The sequence below is a fragment of the Gossypium hirsutum genome, chromosome A01 (genome assembly GCF_007990345.1).
Source record: "Gossypium hirsutum isolate 1008001.06 chromosome A01, Gossypium_hirsutum_v2.1, whole genome shotgun sequence".
NCBI lineage: Eukaryota > Viridiplantae > Streptophyta > Magnoliopsida > Malvales > Malvaceae > Gossypium > Gossypium hirsutum.
The window spans coordinates 76,671,194-76,687,340 of NC_053424.1; the positions used below are offsets into that span (position 1 = coordinate 76,671,194).

General features: G+C 31.4%; 1 protein-coding gene across 14 annotated transcripts; it reads right to left on the reverse strand.

The window, feature by feature from the left end:
- Positions 1–1,079: 1,079 nt before the first annotated feature.
- Positions 1,080–5,462, reverse strand: LOC107935679 (DNA-directed RNA polymerase 1, mitochondrial). Of its 14 annotated transcripts, XR_005923409.1 has the most exons (7): positions 4,902–5,421; positions 3,964–4,056; positions 3,648–3,849; positions 3,354–3,507; positions 3,144–3,261; positions 1,439–1,519; positions 1,080–1,304 (listed from the first exon to the last, which is right to left on the reverse strand). XR_005923409.1 is itself a non-coding variant. In XM_016868300.2 (5 exons), the coding sequence occupies exons 1-4, from the start codon at positions 4,945–4,947 to the stop codon at positions 1,451–1,453; spliced, it is 435 nt and encodes a 144-aa protein (XP_016723789.1). In that variant the 5' UTR covers positions 4,948–5,419; the 3' UTR covers positions 1,080–1,304; positions 1,439–1,450. The 14 variants fall into 14 exon arrangements, 2 of the variants coding, with proteins under 2 accessions (XP_016723789.1, XP_016723790.1); XR_001694243.2 differs by lacking the exon at positions 3,964–4,056; XR_005922683.1 differs by lacking the exons at positions 3,354–3,507; positions 3,964–4,056 and adding an exon at positions 2,366–2,460 and having other exon boundaries at positions 4,902–5,413.
- Positions 5,463–16,147: the final 10,685 nt, after the last annotated feature.

Genomic DNA, 16,147 nt, shown 5'->3' on the forward strand with positions numbered 1-16,147 from the left:
ACGCACAAAAATTTGAATTAGATCGTCAAACAATAAAAATATAGAATAAATAATATATAAACTTTAACATATAAATGAATGTCAAAACAAGTATTATAAGAAGAACTTTGAAAAGAATACTATACAAAACGATTTAAACCCAAAATTTATCGATAATATATACTATACATAAATATAGTAATGGATGTCAATATAAATTTTTAAACCAAAGGTGTACATGTTAGAAAGTTTTAAGATAAATAGATTATATGAATATAACTGTATAAAAATATTTAAAAGAATATATATGAACTACTAACTATGTAATATGAAATTAATGATTGTACAAGAATAGTTTGAAACAAGATTTATTCATCCACATTAATTAATATACATGAAGTAAAAAGCTTTATATAAACAATGCATATACAAAAGGGTAATAATATAGGAAAATATTTGAAACAAACAAAATATATAATACCAAAATTGGATTTAAAAGAAATAAATAATATATATAAAAAAATTTAAAAAAATATGAACATATTCTAAAGAGGATTTAAATAAGTAATTCGATATAAATCATGTATATGTATATCACTACAAGAAAACAGACTTTTAGCGGTGCTTTTTTTAGCCTTTAGCGGCGTTTTTAAGCGCCACTAAAACTATTTGCGGCATTTTTACTAGCGCCGCAAAAAACGACGCTATAGGAAACGCCGCAAAAACTTGCGGCATTTATTCAAAAAAAGCCGCTAAAAGTCATGGCTTTTAGCGGCGTTTGTGGGAAAACCACCGCTAAAAGTCGTAACCTTTAGCGGCACTTTTCCTACAAACGCCACTATAAAATGGACCTTTAACGCCGCTAAAGAACATAACTTTTAAAAAATATTTTAATTAAATAATATTTATTTCTATGATAAATATTATATTATGTTTAATTTTTAAAATTTGAACTTTAAACTATATACGTTTAAGGATAAATAAAAAATATTAATTCAATTAAACTTTCTATTAAAATTTAAACTTCAAAACTAAATATAAAAATTAATGAATTTGAAACAAGAACATTGATCAAGTAAAAAAAAAAGACTATGAAGAAATTAAGGGTCAAACATTAGCTCTAATAATTGTTCAAAATATAAGACAGCTACATTCAAATAGAAACTAAATAACAACAAAAGCATCCAGTGGAACATAATTTCACTCTTCATCACTAAATGTTTCCTCATAAACATGGCTTCATCCAAAACAAAACCTCATACCATTACAATTTGCCTTTGAAGCAGAAGCTGCTGCAACCTTCTTTCTTGGTGCTGCTTTAGTACCTATACATCACCCCAATCAAAAACAAGAACATTTTGAAAGAAAAAAAAAAGCCAAAATTTCTTACAAGAACAGAAATACACAATGGAACTAAAATCAGAAAGCAATGAGCCTAAGGACATTAGCATTTTCCTACCTTTCCTGAAACCTATCTTGAACCTGCGAGGAACATGGCGAAGATACCTCTATACACCGGTGATGGAGATGTTAGCCTCATCTAATTGAAACCAACAGTTAGAAACAGAAATAATCACACAAGTTAAAAAACCCAAAATAAGTACTTAAACACTTCAATTTGCAACATTTAAGCACTTCAATTTGCAGTACTTAAACACTTCAATTGACAGCATTCAAACACTTCAATTTCCAGCACTTTAACACCTCAATTAACAACATTTATACACCTCAATTACAGCGATAAAACATCTCAATGTCCAGCAACTAAACACTTCAATTTGCAGTTCTTAAACACTTCAATTTGCAACATTTAAGCACTTCAATTTACACCATTTAAACACTTCAATTTACAGCATTTAAACACTTCAATTTACAGCATTCAAACACTTCAATTTGTAGCAGTTTAACACTTCAATTTACAGCATTAAAACACTTCAATTTGCAGCACTTTAACACCTCAATTAACAACATTTATACACCTCAATTACAGCGATAAAACATCTCAATGTCCAGTAACTAAACACTTCAATCTGCAGTACTTAAACACTTCAATTTGCAACATTTAAGCACTTCAATTTACAGCATTTAAACACTTCAATTTGCAGCACTTTAATATCTCAATTAACAACATTTATACAACTCAATTACAGCGATAAAACATCTCAATTTCCAGCAACTAAACACTTCAATTTGCAGCACAGCAGCCATCAATTAAATAAGAGGAATTTTAAACATTTAATAGTCATTTCCATCATAATCGACAGCAAATTATCCACCATTTAATTAGCTTAGTTTCAGCATTAATTCGGTAATGAGCAACAATATATAGCAGCATTCAATCCACCATACAAAGATATTTCAAACATCAATTTACTTACTTCCGGACCTCATTAATAGCAGCAATTTAACTAATTTCTTTCATACAGTTCTTCCAACCCGAAATAGCAAGATTAAACCACCAATGATTGATCTTACCTAAACCTAATAAACCATGTTATTAGGATGTTGAAATTTGAAAATCAAGATCATTGCTAGTGCTAATTAATAAAAAAAACAAAACATCTAAACGTTGCAAGACAATAAGTCAGGAAAAATAGGGCATGCTTTCAATACTTAAAGGATAGCTCAAAATGTTCCTAAGTTGCCAAAAGGACTACTAGAGCACTGAAATTTAGTAGGGACTTGAGACAGCTAGAGTTCCTTTCTTTCTACCTTTTTCATTTCATTTTGTCCTCCATATAAATTAATTAGAGCTATAATTTCTCTTGCAAAAAAAAAAAAGAAAAAAATACCAGCTGCTATCATGAACATTTAAATACTTGTGCACATAACGAGATGAATTATTTCAAGGAACAATTAGTATTAAAAATTAAGGAGTTGTTTCAAGGAACAAAATAATAGATACAGAGCATGTTCTGGGTAAAAAATTAACTTTGGAACAAATTATAACACAAAACTAACAACAGTTTTAAGCTCAAACTTATACATTTATTCAATTATATAATTAAAACAACAATCTTATATAAAAATAATAATATAATATTTAATAAATATTCATAAAAAGTGAATAAAATATGTAATTACATATTAAATTAAATGAAATAAGTCGACACTTGGAAGTGTAGAACATAGAGATATAAATATAAATCTCAAGGATTTCAAACCTCAAAAACAGGCTCTAATTGGTTCATTGGAGTTCTTTTAACAGATTCACGTTGTTGTTTTGCTCCATGTGTCCGCATGACATATGATGGTAAAAACAAATAAGCACCTTGGTCATACCTGCCAAAGTATCACAAAGTTCATTAGGGAATAAACTGTACAAAGATAGGACCTTGAGTACATCCCCTGTCCAGTTTTGTGGAGGCACTAACATCAGCATATAAGGAATAACCATGTGCTTAGCCTGCTTGTACAAGCGATATTAGTATATCCATATCCACAATACTTACGACCTCGTCCTTAGATATGCCATCTTTCTCATACATTCTGTGAACAATGTTCACAATATCTTCCTTAATAGGCAGCCTGTATTGCAGATGATGTGTTAGATAATAATGGAATAGCTTGATTTCTTTCTTTGAGCCACCACAAGACCATTTGATTGTATTGTATCAACAAAGCACCACAAGGGAAGTAAAAAAGAGTGGAGCTTTAGTATCATGTACCAGTAGAACTTTTCCATCCTTCCATCACTGATCAAGGGAGCATAAATGGTTGAAAAATCATTCCCCGTGACAATGATAGGGACTCTATTTGTTATATCTGATTCTCGCCAATCTTGTCGGATGCTAACTCTGGTTGGATTATTTGACAAATTCATTAATGTACCAACAAAAATCTGATTGTTGACCGTCATTTGAGTATTACCTAGATAAGATGTGAAAAATATATAAAGTTCAAGATAACGAATCAGTATATAAGTAACCTTTTAAAACTTCTTAAACAAGAGGAAATTTATGAAAATTAAAGCATAATTGGTACAGTTCAAGGTTTTCTGTTCCAGTAAAACATAAGCTCATCAAATCTACCAAGACCAGCATCAATATCATTGATAATCAGACAACTCATCTTGCCCTGCATTAGTTCAGAAAATTCAAACAAACATGGAATTAAGAACAATTGCAGAAAGTCATTAACAATGATGTGGAACATACATCAGCATACTAAGTATCTGTAAATATTTATACTGAAAGCTCCGAATATTATTATTGTCATAATTGTTCTATTTTCATGCTAATATGCTTGCCATGGTTCTGACTTTCAAAGGCAAGGGAACGACTTTAGCCTTTCCGTTCCAATCTCTGTCAGGCACTGATGAACTTAAAATCGGAGATGGAAATAGAAACTCTGACGATAAAGCTTCATAGGATTATTCACAGGATTTTGAGGAGTTCAAGCATTTGCGAAGGCTTTGAGTCAAAGTGGCAAAAATGCTCTCTCACTATCTCTTCTTGTACTCGGATTTTTCTCAACTCTCTTCTGCTCTTTTACACCATTACCATAGTTGAATATTTCATCTTATTATTGTAAGAGGACCGCTATATACTTGAAGTAGATGTCGGAGGAGGAGGAATAATTAATTCGTTGACACATTGAATATCAGTATATCATCTAGATATCCATCCTCAAACTCTCCTTTTATTCATTGATTATCACAACACATTACATACACTCAAAACATTTTCAAACCCCAGTTCATACCCAGATCAAGGAAAACCATAAACAGATCTAAAAACATTCAATCTATAAACACAACCAATCAGATCAAACAAAAATCTCAATACAGCAACATTTTTTTTTCTCAATCCCATATTATATAAGCTAACAGACATTACTCTTAACACCATAAATAGATCCAATCAGCAGGTTATTAGTAAATAATGAACACTATTAACAGCAAAAATAATGAAGAAAAATACCTGCACTTGTTAACGAAAATAGCAGGGCCACTAATTCCAAACCCATCGCAGCAAACGAGAATAAGTTCCTTAAACTCTAAAAATGTTCTCTAACACGTTCTCCAGAACCTGGTCCGGGTACGTCGACTGGAACTCCGGGTGACCCGAGTCAGATCCCGTGGCGTTACAGTTTTGCGCCTTGTTGGAAACGAACTCAAGATCCGACGGAAGAGATTGCTGCCTCTCGTCGTCCTCAAACATTTGCTCCGTCCTATTGTCTCACACGACAAACAACAAAAGGAAGACAAATGAAAGCCTAGAATTAAAAGAAACCCTTACAGATCGAGAGAAAAGGAGTAGCTATGGTAGGTAAATTTAGTGCAATAAAATGAAATGGAAAATGAAGTGTGATTGGTGTAGGTGTATTGACTTGGTGTTGTTGGAAATGGGAAATTTGGGGGCAAATTTTCAGAGTAAAAGGGGAAAATTGGGGATTTAGGGCGCGCGACTAAATTTTCCAGGAGAAGAAGGAGCAATGAGCGGGTAACCAAAAATTATTGATTTTTTATAGCTAAACTTTTTGCGGCGTTTTTACCAAAAACGCCACTAATACTTACTTTTAATTTTTTTTCATTTTTAACATATTTTTTTCTATTTATTTCTTTAAAAAGTTTTGTGCTGAGTTTATCATTTTTAGAATTTTTTTAAAATTTTGAATATTAAACTTTTTAATTGAAATATGGACTAAAATATTAAATATTAAATTTTTGAGTTTTTAATTTTTTAATTTTTTAATTTTTATTTTTAAATTAAATGAGAACTTCTAATTAAATAGTTTAGTTATCAAAGTGTAACTTTTCATAATTAAGTAACTAAAATGAAATTAACTTTCCCATAGCTAAGTGAATGGTGTAGTTAATTTATATTGTTTATAAAGTCGGTTTTAGATATGATCAAAATAAAATCGAATTCAAAATAAAAATAAGACCTTATTTAATTTGTTATAATTTGGTCCTATCCAAAATAGGTAATTACCTATCCATATCAATCCGTTACTTTTTTATTTATTTTTCAATAAATAATTTGTTATAATTTTAAAATATTAAAATTAATATTATCTCTTTTATAATTATATAAGAGATTATTTAATATATAAATTAAAAAATACTAATTAATCTAAACCTTAAACCCTTAATTATAGTCTCAAAACCCTAAATCATAAAACATAAACCACCAACCTTAAAAGAATAAAAAAACACTCTATAAAACAAGTTGGAACTAAAACAACACTTATTTAAAAACAAAAAAAAAGAGTTGCAACTTTTTAATAAGAAGATTGATTTACAAATAAAGGAAAATTCATTGTTTTATAAAAAGAAAATGAGTTACAATTAAAAAACGTGAAGACACAAATGAGTGCAGAGAATTTTCGTTCGTATAAATAAATATATATTTTGATTAATCAGTATAGATAAATATTAAAATAGTATAAACAAAAAACTATTAATAAAATTTAAAGGTAAACTTATCATTTAAAATATTTTCCACAAAATATCCCTTCAATCCATTAAACAATATAACACCTTATTAATATGTAAAAAATATTTTTTTATCAAAATCAAGATATCTATTATCGATAACAACAATTAATTATAGGGTTTAAGATTTAATTATTGAATATGATTCACTTGAGATTAACATACTATATACCCATGGCCATTAGACCTTAAACCATAAAACCCTAAACCATAGACCTTAAACCTTAAACCTTAAATATTAAACCCTAAACCCAAAAATAAATTTAATCAATATTAAGTATTGCTTCAATAATTTATTATGAACATAAGCTTTTACATTAATATCTATGTATATACACATCAACATCTATATGATATTTTTTAGGGTTTAGGGTTTTAACGGTTATAGTTTAGTGTTTATGTAACACACCAATCCCGTATCCGTCGCCGGAATAGGTAAAGGGGCATTACCGGACTTGAAACTCATATCAGAATAGTAAATTTTTTTTTTTAACATTCATTTAGATAAGTACTAAAGACAGTCAGGGATACAATTTAAACTTCTATAAGTACACATTCAAAAGACGCCATTTTCGCATGGCTTATATACATTAACCAAAATATTCTTCGGCCACTGGTCTATTCTATACATGCCATAAAATAATTCTAAACATAACAGTAACAAGCAGTGGATAGTGATAGTGTGACTAGTTGCTGACGATCCCCGAGCCTGTAGCTTCGAAATGAGATCTATAAAACAGAGAAAACAAAGTAAACGGAGTAAGCATTACAATGCTTAGTAAGTTTTAAGCAGTGTCAACAGATAACAATCAAATTATAACATAGTTGTTCGTATTTTTATTTCACTCTTCCTTCGGGCATACCATCCCTTTACCGAATATGCACATCTCATCATATACAATAGGCAGATAAACTTTCACATAAAAGTGAGCTCATGTGACATAGATATATTGTATAATTTCACATAACCTCTCACACTGATCCGATGTCACATGATCATAGGAATAGTCTCATAGATTGCTCTCGTATGCAACACATAACTACCTTATGATTTAGTTCAAATCAAGCTCACATATAAACTTGGAGTACATACCTGTTTAACCTTTCGCATTGAATATATTTATAAGTAATTCTTATTACGAAGTCTTATAGCTTTAACCTCTACTCGGATTATCGGCGAGACCTTTAGCTCAGATGAAATCTCCACACGAAGTTATCGGGTCTTACCCGGACAAAATCTCCACACGTAATCATCGGGTCTTACCCGGACATAATCTCCACACGTAGTCATCGGGTCTTACCCGGAATATATTTCCAAGTTTCATGTACATTTAATCACATGTTACAACATTCACATCGACTGTCATATTTGTAATTCATTTGCCTCATCAAATATCTAATAATACACACCTTTCACATTTGGTCATTCGGCCACAATATACACACATCGCCTACATATTTCACACTAGCCATTCGGCTTTACCACATATACATATCTCATACATATTTCACACTAGCCATTCGGCTTTACCACATATACATATCTCATATATATATTTCACATTGACCATTCGGCTTTACCACATATGCATATCTCATATATATTTCGCATTAGCCATTCGGCTTTACCACATATACATATCTCATATATATATATTTCGCATTAGCCATTCGGCTTTACCACATATACATATCTCATATATATATTTCGCATTAGCCATTCGGCTTTACCACTTATACATATCTCATACATACTTTTCAACAATAGCTTATAAGCAACTCAAATAGTTTCATCAATGTTTACAACAAATTCACATATTCACTACAAGCTGTTTTCCTGAGAAATAGTCACTAAATTATTTATAACTGGAGCTACAAATCTCAAAATCAATTGCCGTCAATTTTCCCTGAATATAGACTCATATATCTTCCATCCATAAAATTTTAAGAATTTTAGGTTTGGCCAATCAATACCAGATTTTTCTTAAAGTTTCCCCTGTTTCACTATTTGACTAATCTGACCACTCTTCACTACGAATCAAATTTCTCATTGTACAGAATTCAAAATGTGTTCTATTTGATTTCATTTGAAACTAGACTCATTAAGGAGTCTAAGAATATAAATTTTATCTTATAACCATTTTTGTAAAAATTATAATGATTTTCTAAAAACCAAACAGGGGATTTCAGAGTCATTCTGACACCGTCTCACTCAACTTTAAATATCTCTTTATAGGAAATTTCTTTGCTCACACGGTCTCTTTTATAAGAAACTAGACTAATTAAGCTTTGATTACATATTTTATTCAGCCTATAATTCCACACCATCAATTTATGGTGATTTTCTAAAATCACGTTACTGCTGCTGTCCTAAGCAAAATATTACAATTTGCTCTTAAATTTCCAAGTCCAAACACTTATGAACTCACCATTTGAGTTTAAAACATATCATGGCCACATCATATCTTATTACATCAACTCATTATGTCTTATTATGATTGAATTTACTCAACGTTTAATCACTTAAAACTTACCTCGGAAGTGGTCGACGACTAGATATCCATGGCTATTCGTTTACTTTCTCTTTTCCCCTATCCGACTTTGATCCTCTTTGCTCTTAAGCTTAAGTAAAACAATAGATTTGCTTAAGTACTTAACTAATATTATTCACTTAACAATCACATTTGGCAATCACATATCATTTAATCTATATCTAAAACAATAGATTTCAATATGTATGATATTTAATAATTCATGCCATGACTCGATCTCATGCTTATTTAATTTATATCTAATTCACGTTCACAAGCAAAGAGCCACTTAATTTATCATGCTTCCTTATACATGAATTTAATCATATTGCCGAATATTAACACAACATCACAAGCATAATCACCATGAAACTTGCCTTAATACACATTTTATCCCATTGCCGAATACATATATATATCAAACAAATATTTATTCACATAACAACAATTCATTCACATCTCTATAAATGGTCATAATCGGACATTATAAACAAATCAACTAGTTTAGCATTCAAATTCTTCTAACCATTCCTCAATCATTTACTCAATGAACAACAATCCAAGCACATCAAAGCATAGTCGAATGTATCATTCTTCTTAAATTCAAAAATAAATGCATGGGCTAACTTCAAAATCTATTTAACAACTCAACTTTATAAACACATATTCGGCTAGGAAGAAAGATTGATAATTTAACAACCTTAGCTCAACATATAATTTGTTGTAACACATCTTTAAGCATTCTTTTATTCCATCAACTCAAAACACATTCATCACTCACAATAACTAAGTTCATATTCGGCAATGGCCTCCAATATAGTGACCGATTCTTCTCAACTAGCACCTAGTGTACACACATGATCATTTGTTTGATTCAAACACCTATCCACCAAAAATTCATCCAAATTAACAAGAACAACTACCACATTCCTTGTTATCTACCATGACCGAAACCCATATTCATTCACCAAATATCAAAAATTTAACATGGGTCTAATAAGGAACTTAGAAATTTACTAGGATTTAACTAATATTTCAAAAATTAACCAAAACTTCTTACCTTAATATTGACCTTAGATGACCGAATGCTTCACTCCCTTCTTCCTCTTTTCATTTCGGCCAAGAAGAACCGATTTCTTCTCTTGTTTTCATCACACTTTCATTCTTTTCTTTCTTTTATTATCCTTAGTATTTCTTTTATTTATTCCCTTTCTTTTACATAAAATAATGACCATTTCATGAAGATTCACTACATATTCTAATATATGCACCATCATGGCCGGCCACTATGTATAAAAAAAGGAGTATTTGACATGCAAAACCATTGTTTTCACTACATGCTTTAATAGGTCCTTATAGATTAACCTATCACATTTCACAAGTGTCACACATAAGTCCTATTAACTAAATTCACAAGCAATTAACTAAATCGAAGCTTAAAACTTTCACACATTCATATTCACATATTTTAGACAATAATTATCATATTCAAATAATTTGGTGACTCGGTTTAGCGGTCCCGAAACCGCTTTCTAACTAGGGTCACTTTAGGGCTGTCACAACTCTCCCCCCTTAAGAAATTTTCGTCCCCGAAAATTTCTACCGATGCGTAGTTTAGGATAACGTCCTCTTATTGAATTATACCCATATAAACATTAGCTCATCGATAGCAATTGTAATTCATTACTGATTTCGCATCGTTCTATAAAATCTTTTTTTTTATCTTAAAACAAATACATAAACATTTCTACAAGTATGCACATATATCTCATTTTCTTGATTTCATAAGCAATAATAACTTAATTTAACTCACAAATACATTTCAAACACATATTAAGCACATATTAACATGTATAATTCACATCATCAACCCACATATTTGTCACCCACATTTTCATTCATGTATAAGCTGTAACCTGACCGAAAGTACACATATACTCAAACATCCCAATAAATATCCTTTATAACTCCATCATATCTCACTATTCAACTTAACCTATTTCCAACAGAAAATCAACTTCCACATACCTGAACATTGAATTCATTTAGCACATTCAATCACCGTTAACGATACCCGTATACAATCGATTTGGCATAAAGCCTCATATAGTATACCGGTATGGGATTTATTTTAGCACATAACCCATATATCCAAAATTATCAGCATTCATCAAAAATTCTTACAGACTTTCAAATGTCGAACTTAATCGAAATATTTTCTTGAACATGATTAACAAAAATAGGGGTTATTTAGCAATAGCACATATGACTTCATATACCAAGCATCCCATAAACTAAATCTGTAACACATTTATAACATGAATTCATTTCTTAACAACATATCCACCATCTTAAATCAATGCCTTCGTTCCATACGAGGTCTTACATGAATCTTGTTTTACTCACTTAATGTCTACTGACCAATCTCGCACACACAGTGCTCGGTTGAAGAACTCGCACTCTCAGTGCCTTTAATCATTTGCACACATAGTGCCCCTATTCATTTGTTGTTACACATTGAAATGACTTAACCAAGTCTATAAACATCATGTATGTACACTTTTAAACATATCCTTTCATTTAAATTTGAATTTGTATAGTAATGAACACTTAAACTTCGCTCAAATTATCGGCACGAAGCCTACTAGGCACGAAGGCCCGAATACACATCACCAGCATGATTGCTCTTCGGGACCTAGCCCGGATATAACACCAGCACAAATGCTCTTCGGGACTTAGCCCGGATACATCACTAGCACGAATGCTCTTCGGGACTTAGCCCGGATATAACACCAGCACAAATGCTCTTCGGGACTTAGCCCGGATACATCACTAGCACGAATGCTCTTCGGGACTTAGCCCGGATATAACACCAACACAAATGCTCTTCAGGACTTAGCCCGGATACATCACTAGCACGAATGCTCTTCGGGACTTAGCCCGGATATAACACCAGCACGAATGCTCTTCGGGACTTAGCCCGGATACATCACTAGCACGAATGCTCTTCGGGACTTAGCCCGGATATAATATAACTCTCGATTCTCATGTATGTATATATATAACAATGCACATTAGAATATCATTTACATTACTTGAATACAAACACAACATGCTTATCGACCATTCATCTTTCAGTTCCATAGCCACATACAAAGATCACATTTATAGTCATAACACTCTTTCAAAATTGCATCACTTATACCCTTATAATTCAATCCAAATCAAAATTCAAATACAAGTACATGATACGTACCTGATCAACTTAATAATTTAAGCATATCCAAGTGAACTTATATCGCAAATTCTCATAGTCAGAAGCTTGCTACAGCTCGATCGGGATCAAGATTCATTACAATACAACAAACACATTTCAATAGTCAAAAATCATCACACTGTCATTTTATCACTTTATGGCATGTATAAATAGACTCACGCGTGCTACGTTAGTCCTATAATCGACTAAACCGTAGCTCTGATACCAATAAAATATAACACCCCAATCCCGTATCCGTCGCTGGAATAGGTAAAGGGGCATTACCGGACTTGAAACTCATATCAGAACAGTAAATTTTTTTTTTAACATTCCTTTAGATAAGTACTAAAGACAGTCAGGGATACAATTTAAACTTCTATAAGTACACATTCAAAAGATGCCATTTTCGCATGGCTTATATACATTAACCAAAATATTCTTCGGCCACTGGTCTATTCTATACATGCCATAAAATAATTCTAAACATAACAGTAACAAGCAGTGGATAGTGATAGTGTGACTAGTTGCTGACGATCCCCGAGCCTGTAGCTTCGAAATGAGATCTATAAAACAGAGAAAACAAAGTAAACGGAGTAAGCATTACAATGCTTAGTAAGTTTTAAGCAGTGTCAACAGATAACAATCAAATTATAACATAGTTGTTCATATTTTTATTTCACTCTTCCTTCGGGCATACCATCCCTTTACCGAATATGCACATCTCATCATATACAATAGGCAGATAAACTTTCACATAAAAGTGAGCTCATGTGACATAGATATATTGTATAATTTCACATAACCTCTCACACTGATCCGATGTCACATAATCATAGGAATAGTCTCATAGATTGCTCTCGTATGCATCACATAACTACCTTATGATTTAGTTCAAATCAAGCTCACATATAAACTTGGAGTACATACCTGTTTAACCTTTCGCATTGAATATATTTATAAGCAATTCTTATTACGAAGTCTTATAGCTTTAACCTCTACTCGGATTATCGGCGAGACCTTTAGCTCAGATGAAATCTCCACATGAAGTTATCGGGTCTTACCCGGACAAAATCTCCACACGTAGTCATCGGGCCTTACCCGGACAGAATCTCCACACGTAGTCATCGGGTCTTACCCGGAATATATTTCCAAGTTTCATGTACATTTAATCACATGTTACAACATTCACATCGACTGTCATATTTGTAATTCATTTGCCTCATCAAATATCTAATAATACACACCTTTCACATTTGGTCATTCGGCCACAATATACACACATCGCCTACATATTTCACACTAGCCATTCGGCTTTACCACATATACATATCTCATACATATTTCACACTAGCCATTCGGCTTTACCACATATACATATCTCATATATATATTTCACATTGACCATTCGGCTTTACCACATATGCATATCTCATACATATTTCACATTAGCCATTCGGCTTTACCACATATACATATCTCATATATATATATTTCACATTAACCATTCAGCTTTACCACATATACATATCTCATATATATATATTTCGCACATATACATATCTCATATATATATATTTCGCATTAGCCATTCGGCTTTACCACATATACATATCTCATATATATATTTCGCATTAGCCATTCGGCTTTACCACATATACATATCTCATATATATATATCGCATTAGCCATTCGGCTTTACCACATATACATATCTCATACATATTTTTCAGCAATAGCTTATAAGCAACTCAAATAGTTTCATCAATGTTTACAACAAATTCACATATTCACTACAAGCTGTTTTCCTGAGCAATAGTCACTAAATTATTTATAACTGGAGCTAAAAAACTCAAAATCAATTGCCGTTAATTTTCCCTGAATATAGACTCATATATCTTACATCCATAAAATTTTAAGAATTTTAGGTTTGGCCAATCAATACCAGATTTTTCTTAAAGTTTCCCCTGTTTCACTATTTGACTAATCTGACCACTCTTCACTACGAATCAAATTTCTCATTGTACAGAATTCAAAATGTGTTCTATTTGATTTCATTTGAAACTAGACTCATTAAGGAGTATAATCATATAAATTTTATCTTATAACCATTTTTTTACAAATTATAATGATTTTCTAAAAACCAAACGGGGGATTTCGGAGTCATTCTGACACTGTCTCACTCAACTTTAAATATCTCTTTATAGGAAATTTCTTTGCTCACATGGTCTCTTTTATAAGAAACTAGACTAATTAAGCTTTGATTACATATTTTATTCAGCCTATAATTCCACACCATCAATTTATGGTGATTTTCTAAAATCACGTTACTGCTGCTGTCCTAAGCAAAATATTACAATTTGCTCTTAAATTTCCAAGTCCAAACACTTATGAACTCACCATTTGAGTTTAAAACATATCATGGCCACATCATATCTTATTAAATCAACTCATTATGTCTTATTATGATTGAATTTACTCAACGTTTAATCACTTAAAACTTACCTCGGAAGTGGTCGACGACTAGATATCCACGGCTATTCGTTTACTTTCTCTTTTCCCCTATCCGACTTTGATCCTCTTTGCTCTTAAGCTTAAGTAAAACAATAGATTTGCTTAAGTACTTAACTAATATTATTCACTTAACAATCACATTTGGCAATCACATATCATTTAATCTATATCTAAAACAATAGATTTCAATATGTATGATATTTAATAATTCATGCCATGACTCGATCTCATGCTTATTTAATTTATATCTAATTCACGTTCACAAGCAAAGAGCCACTTAATTTATCATGCTTCCTTATACATGAATTTAATCATATTGCCGAATATTAACACAACATCACAAGCATAATCACCATGAAACTTGCCTTAATACACATTTTATCCCATTGCCGAATACATATATATATCAAACAAATATTTATTCACATAACAACAATTCATTCACATCTCTATAAATGGTCATAATCAGACATTATAAACAAATCAACTAGTTTAGCATTCAAATTCTTCTAACCATTCCTCAATCATTTACTCAATGAACAACAATCCAAGCACATCAAAGCATAGTCGAATGTATCATTCTTCTTAAATTCAAAAATAAATGCATGGGCTAACTTCAAAATCTATTTAACAACTCAACTTTATAAACACATATTCGGCTAGGAAGAAAGATTGATAATTTAACAACCTTAGCTCAACATATAATTTGTTGTAACACATCTTTAAGCATTCTTTTATTCCATCAACTCAAAACACATTCATCACTCACAATAACTAAGTTCATATTCGGCAATGGCCTCCAATATAGTGACCGATTCTTCTCAACTAGCACCTAGTGTACACACATAATCATTTGTTTGATTCAAACACCTATCCACCAAAAATTCATCCAAATTAACAAGAACAACAACCACATTCCTTGTTATCTACCATGACAAAAACCCATATTCATTCAGCAAATATCAAAAATTTAACATGGGTCTAATAAGGAACTTAGAAATTTACTAGGATTTAACTAATATTTCAAAAATTAACCAAGACTTCTTACCTTAATATTGACCTTAGATGACCGAATGCTTCACTCCCTTCTTCCTCTTTTCATTTCGGCCAAGAAGAACCGATTTCTTCTCTTGTTTTCATCACACTTTCATTCTTTTCTTTCTTTTATTATCCTTAGTATTTCTTTTATTTATTCCCTTTCTTTTACATAAAATAATGACCATTTCATGAAGATTCACTACATATTCTAATATATGCATCATCATGGCCGGCCACTATGTATAAAAAAAAGGAGTATTTGACATGCAAAACCATTGTTTTCACTACATGCTTTAATAGGTCCTTATAGATTAACCTATCACATTTCACAGGTGTCACACATAAGTCCTATTAACTAAATTCACAAGCAATTAACTAAATCGAAGCTTAAAA

Coding starts and splice junctions, on each gene's coding strand:
- LOC107935679 (XM_016868300.2), bottom strand. CDS start 4,947: ATGGGTTTGGAATTAGTGGCCCTGCTATTTTCGTTAACAAGTGCAG. Junction 3,850..4,901: donor ATTTTCGTTAACAAGTGCAG/GTATTTTTCTTC, acceptor CATCTTATCTAG/GTAATACTCAAATGACGGTC. Junction 1,520..3,143: donor AATTAGAGCCTGTTTTTGAG/GTTTGAAATCCT, acceptor GGTTTCAATTAG/ATGAGGCTAACATCTCCATC.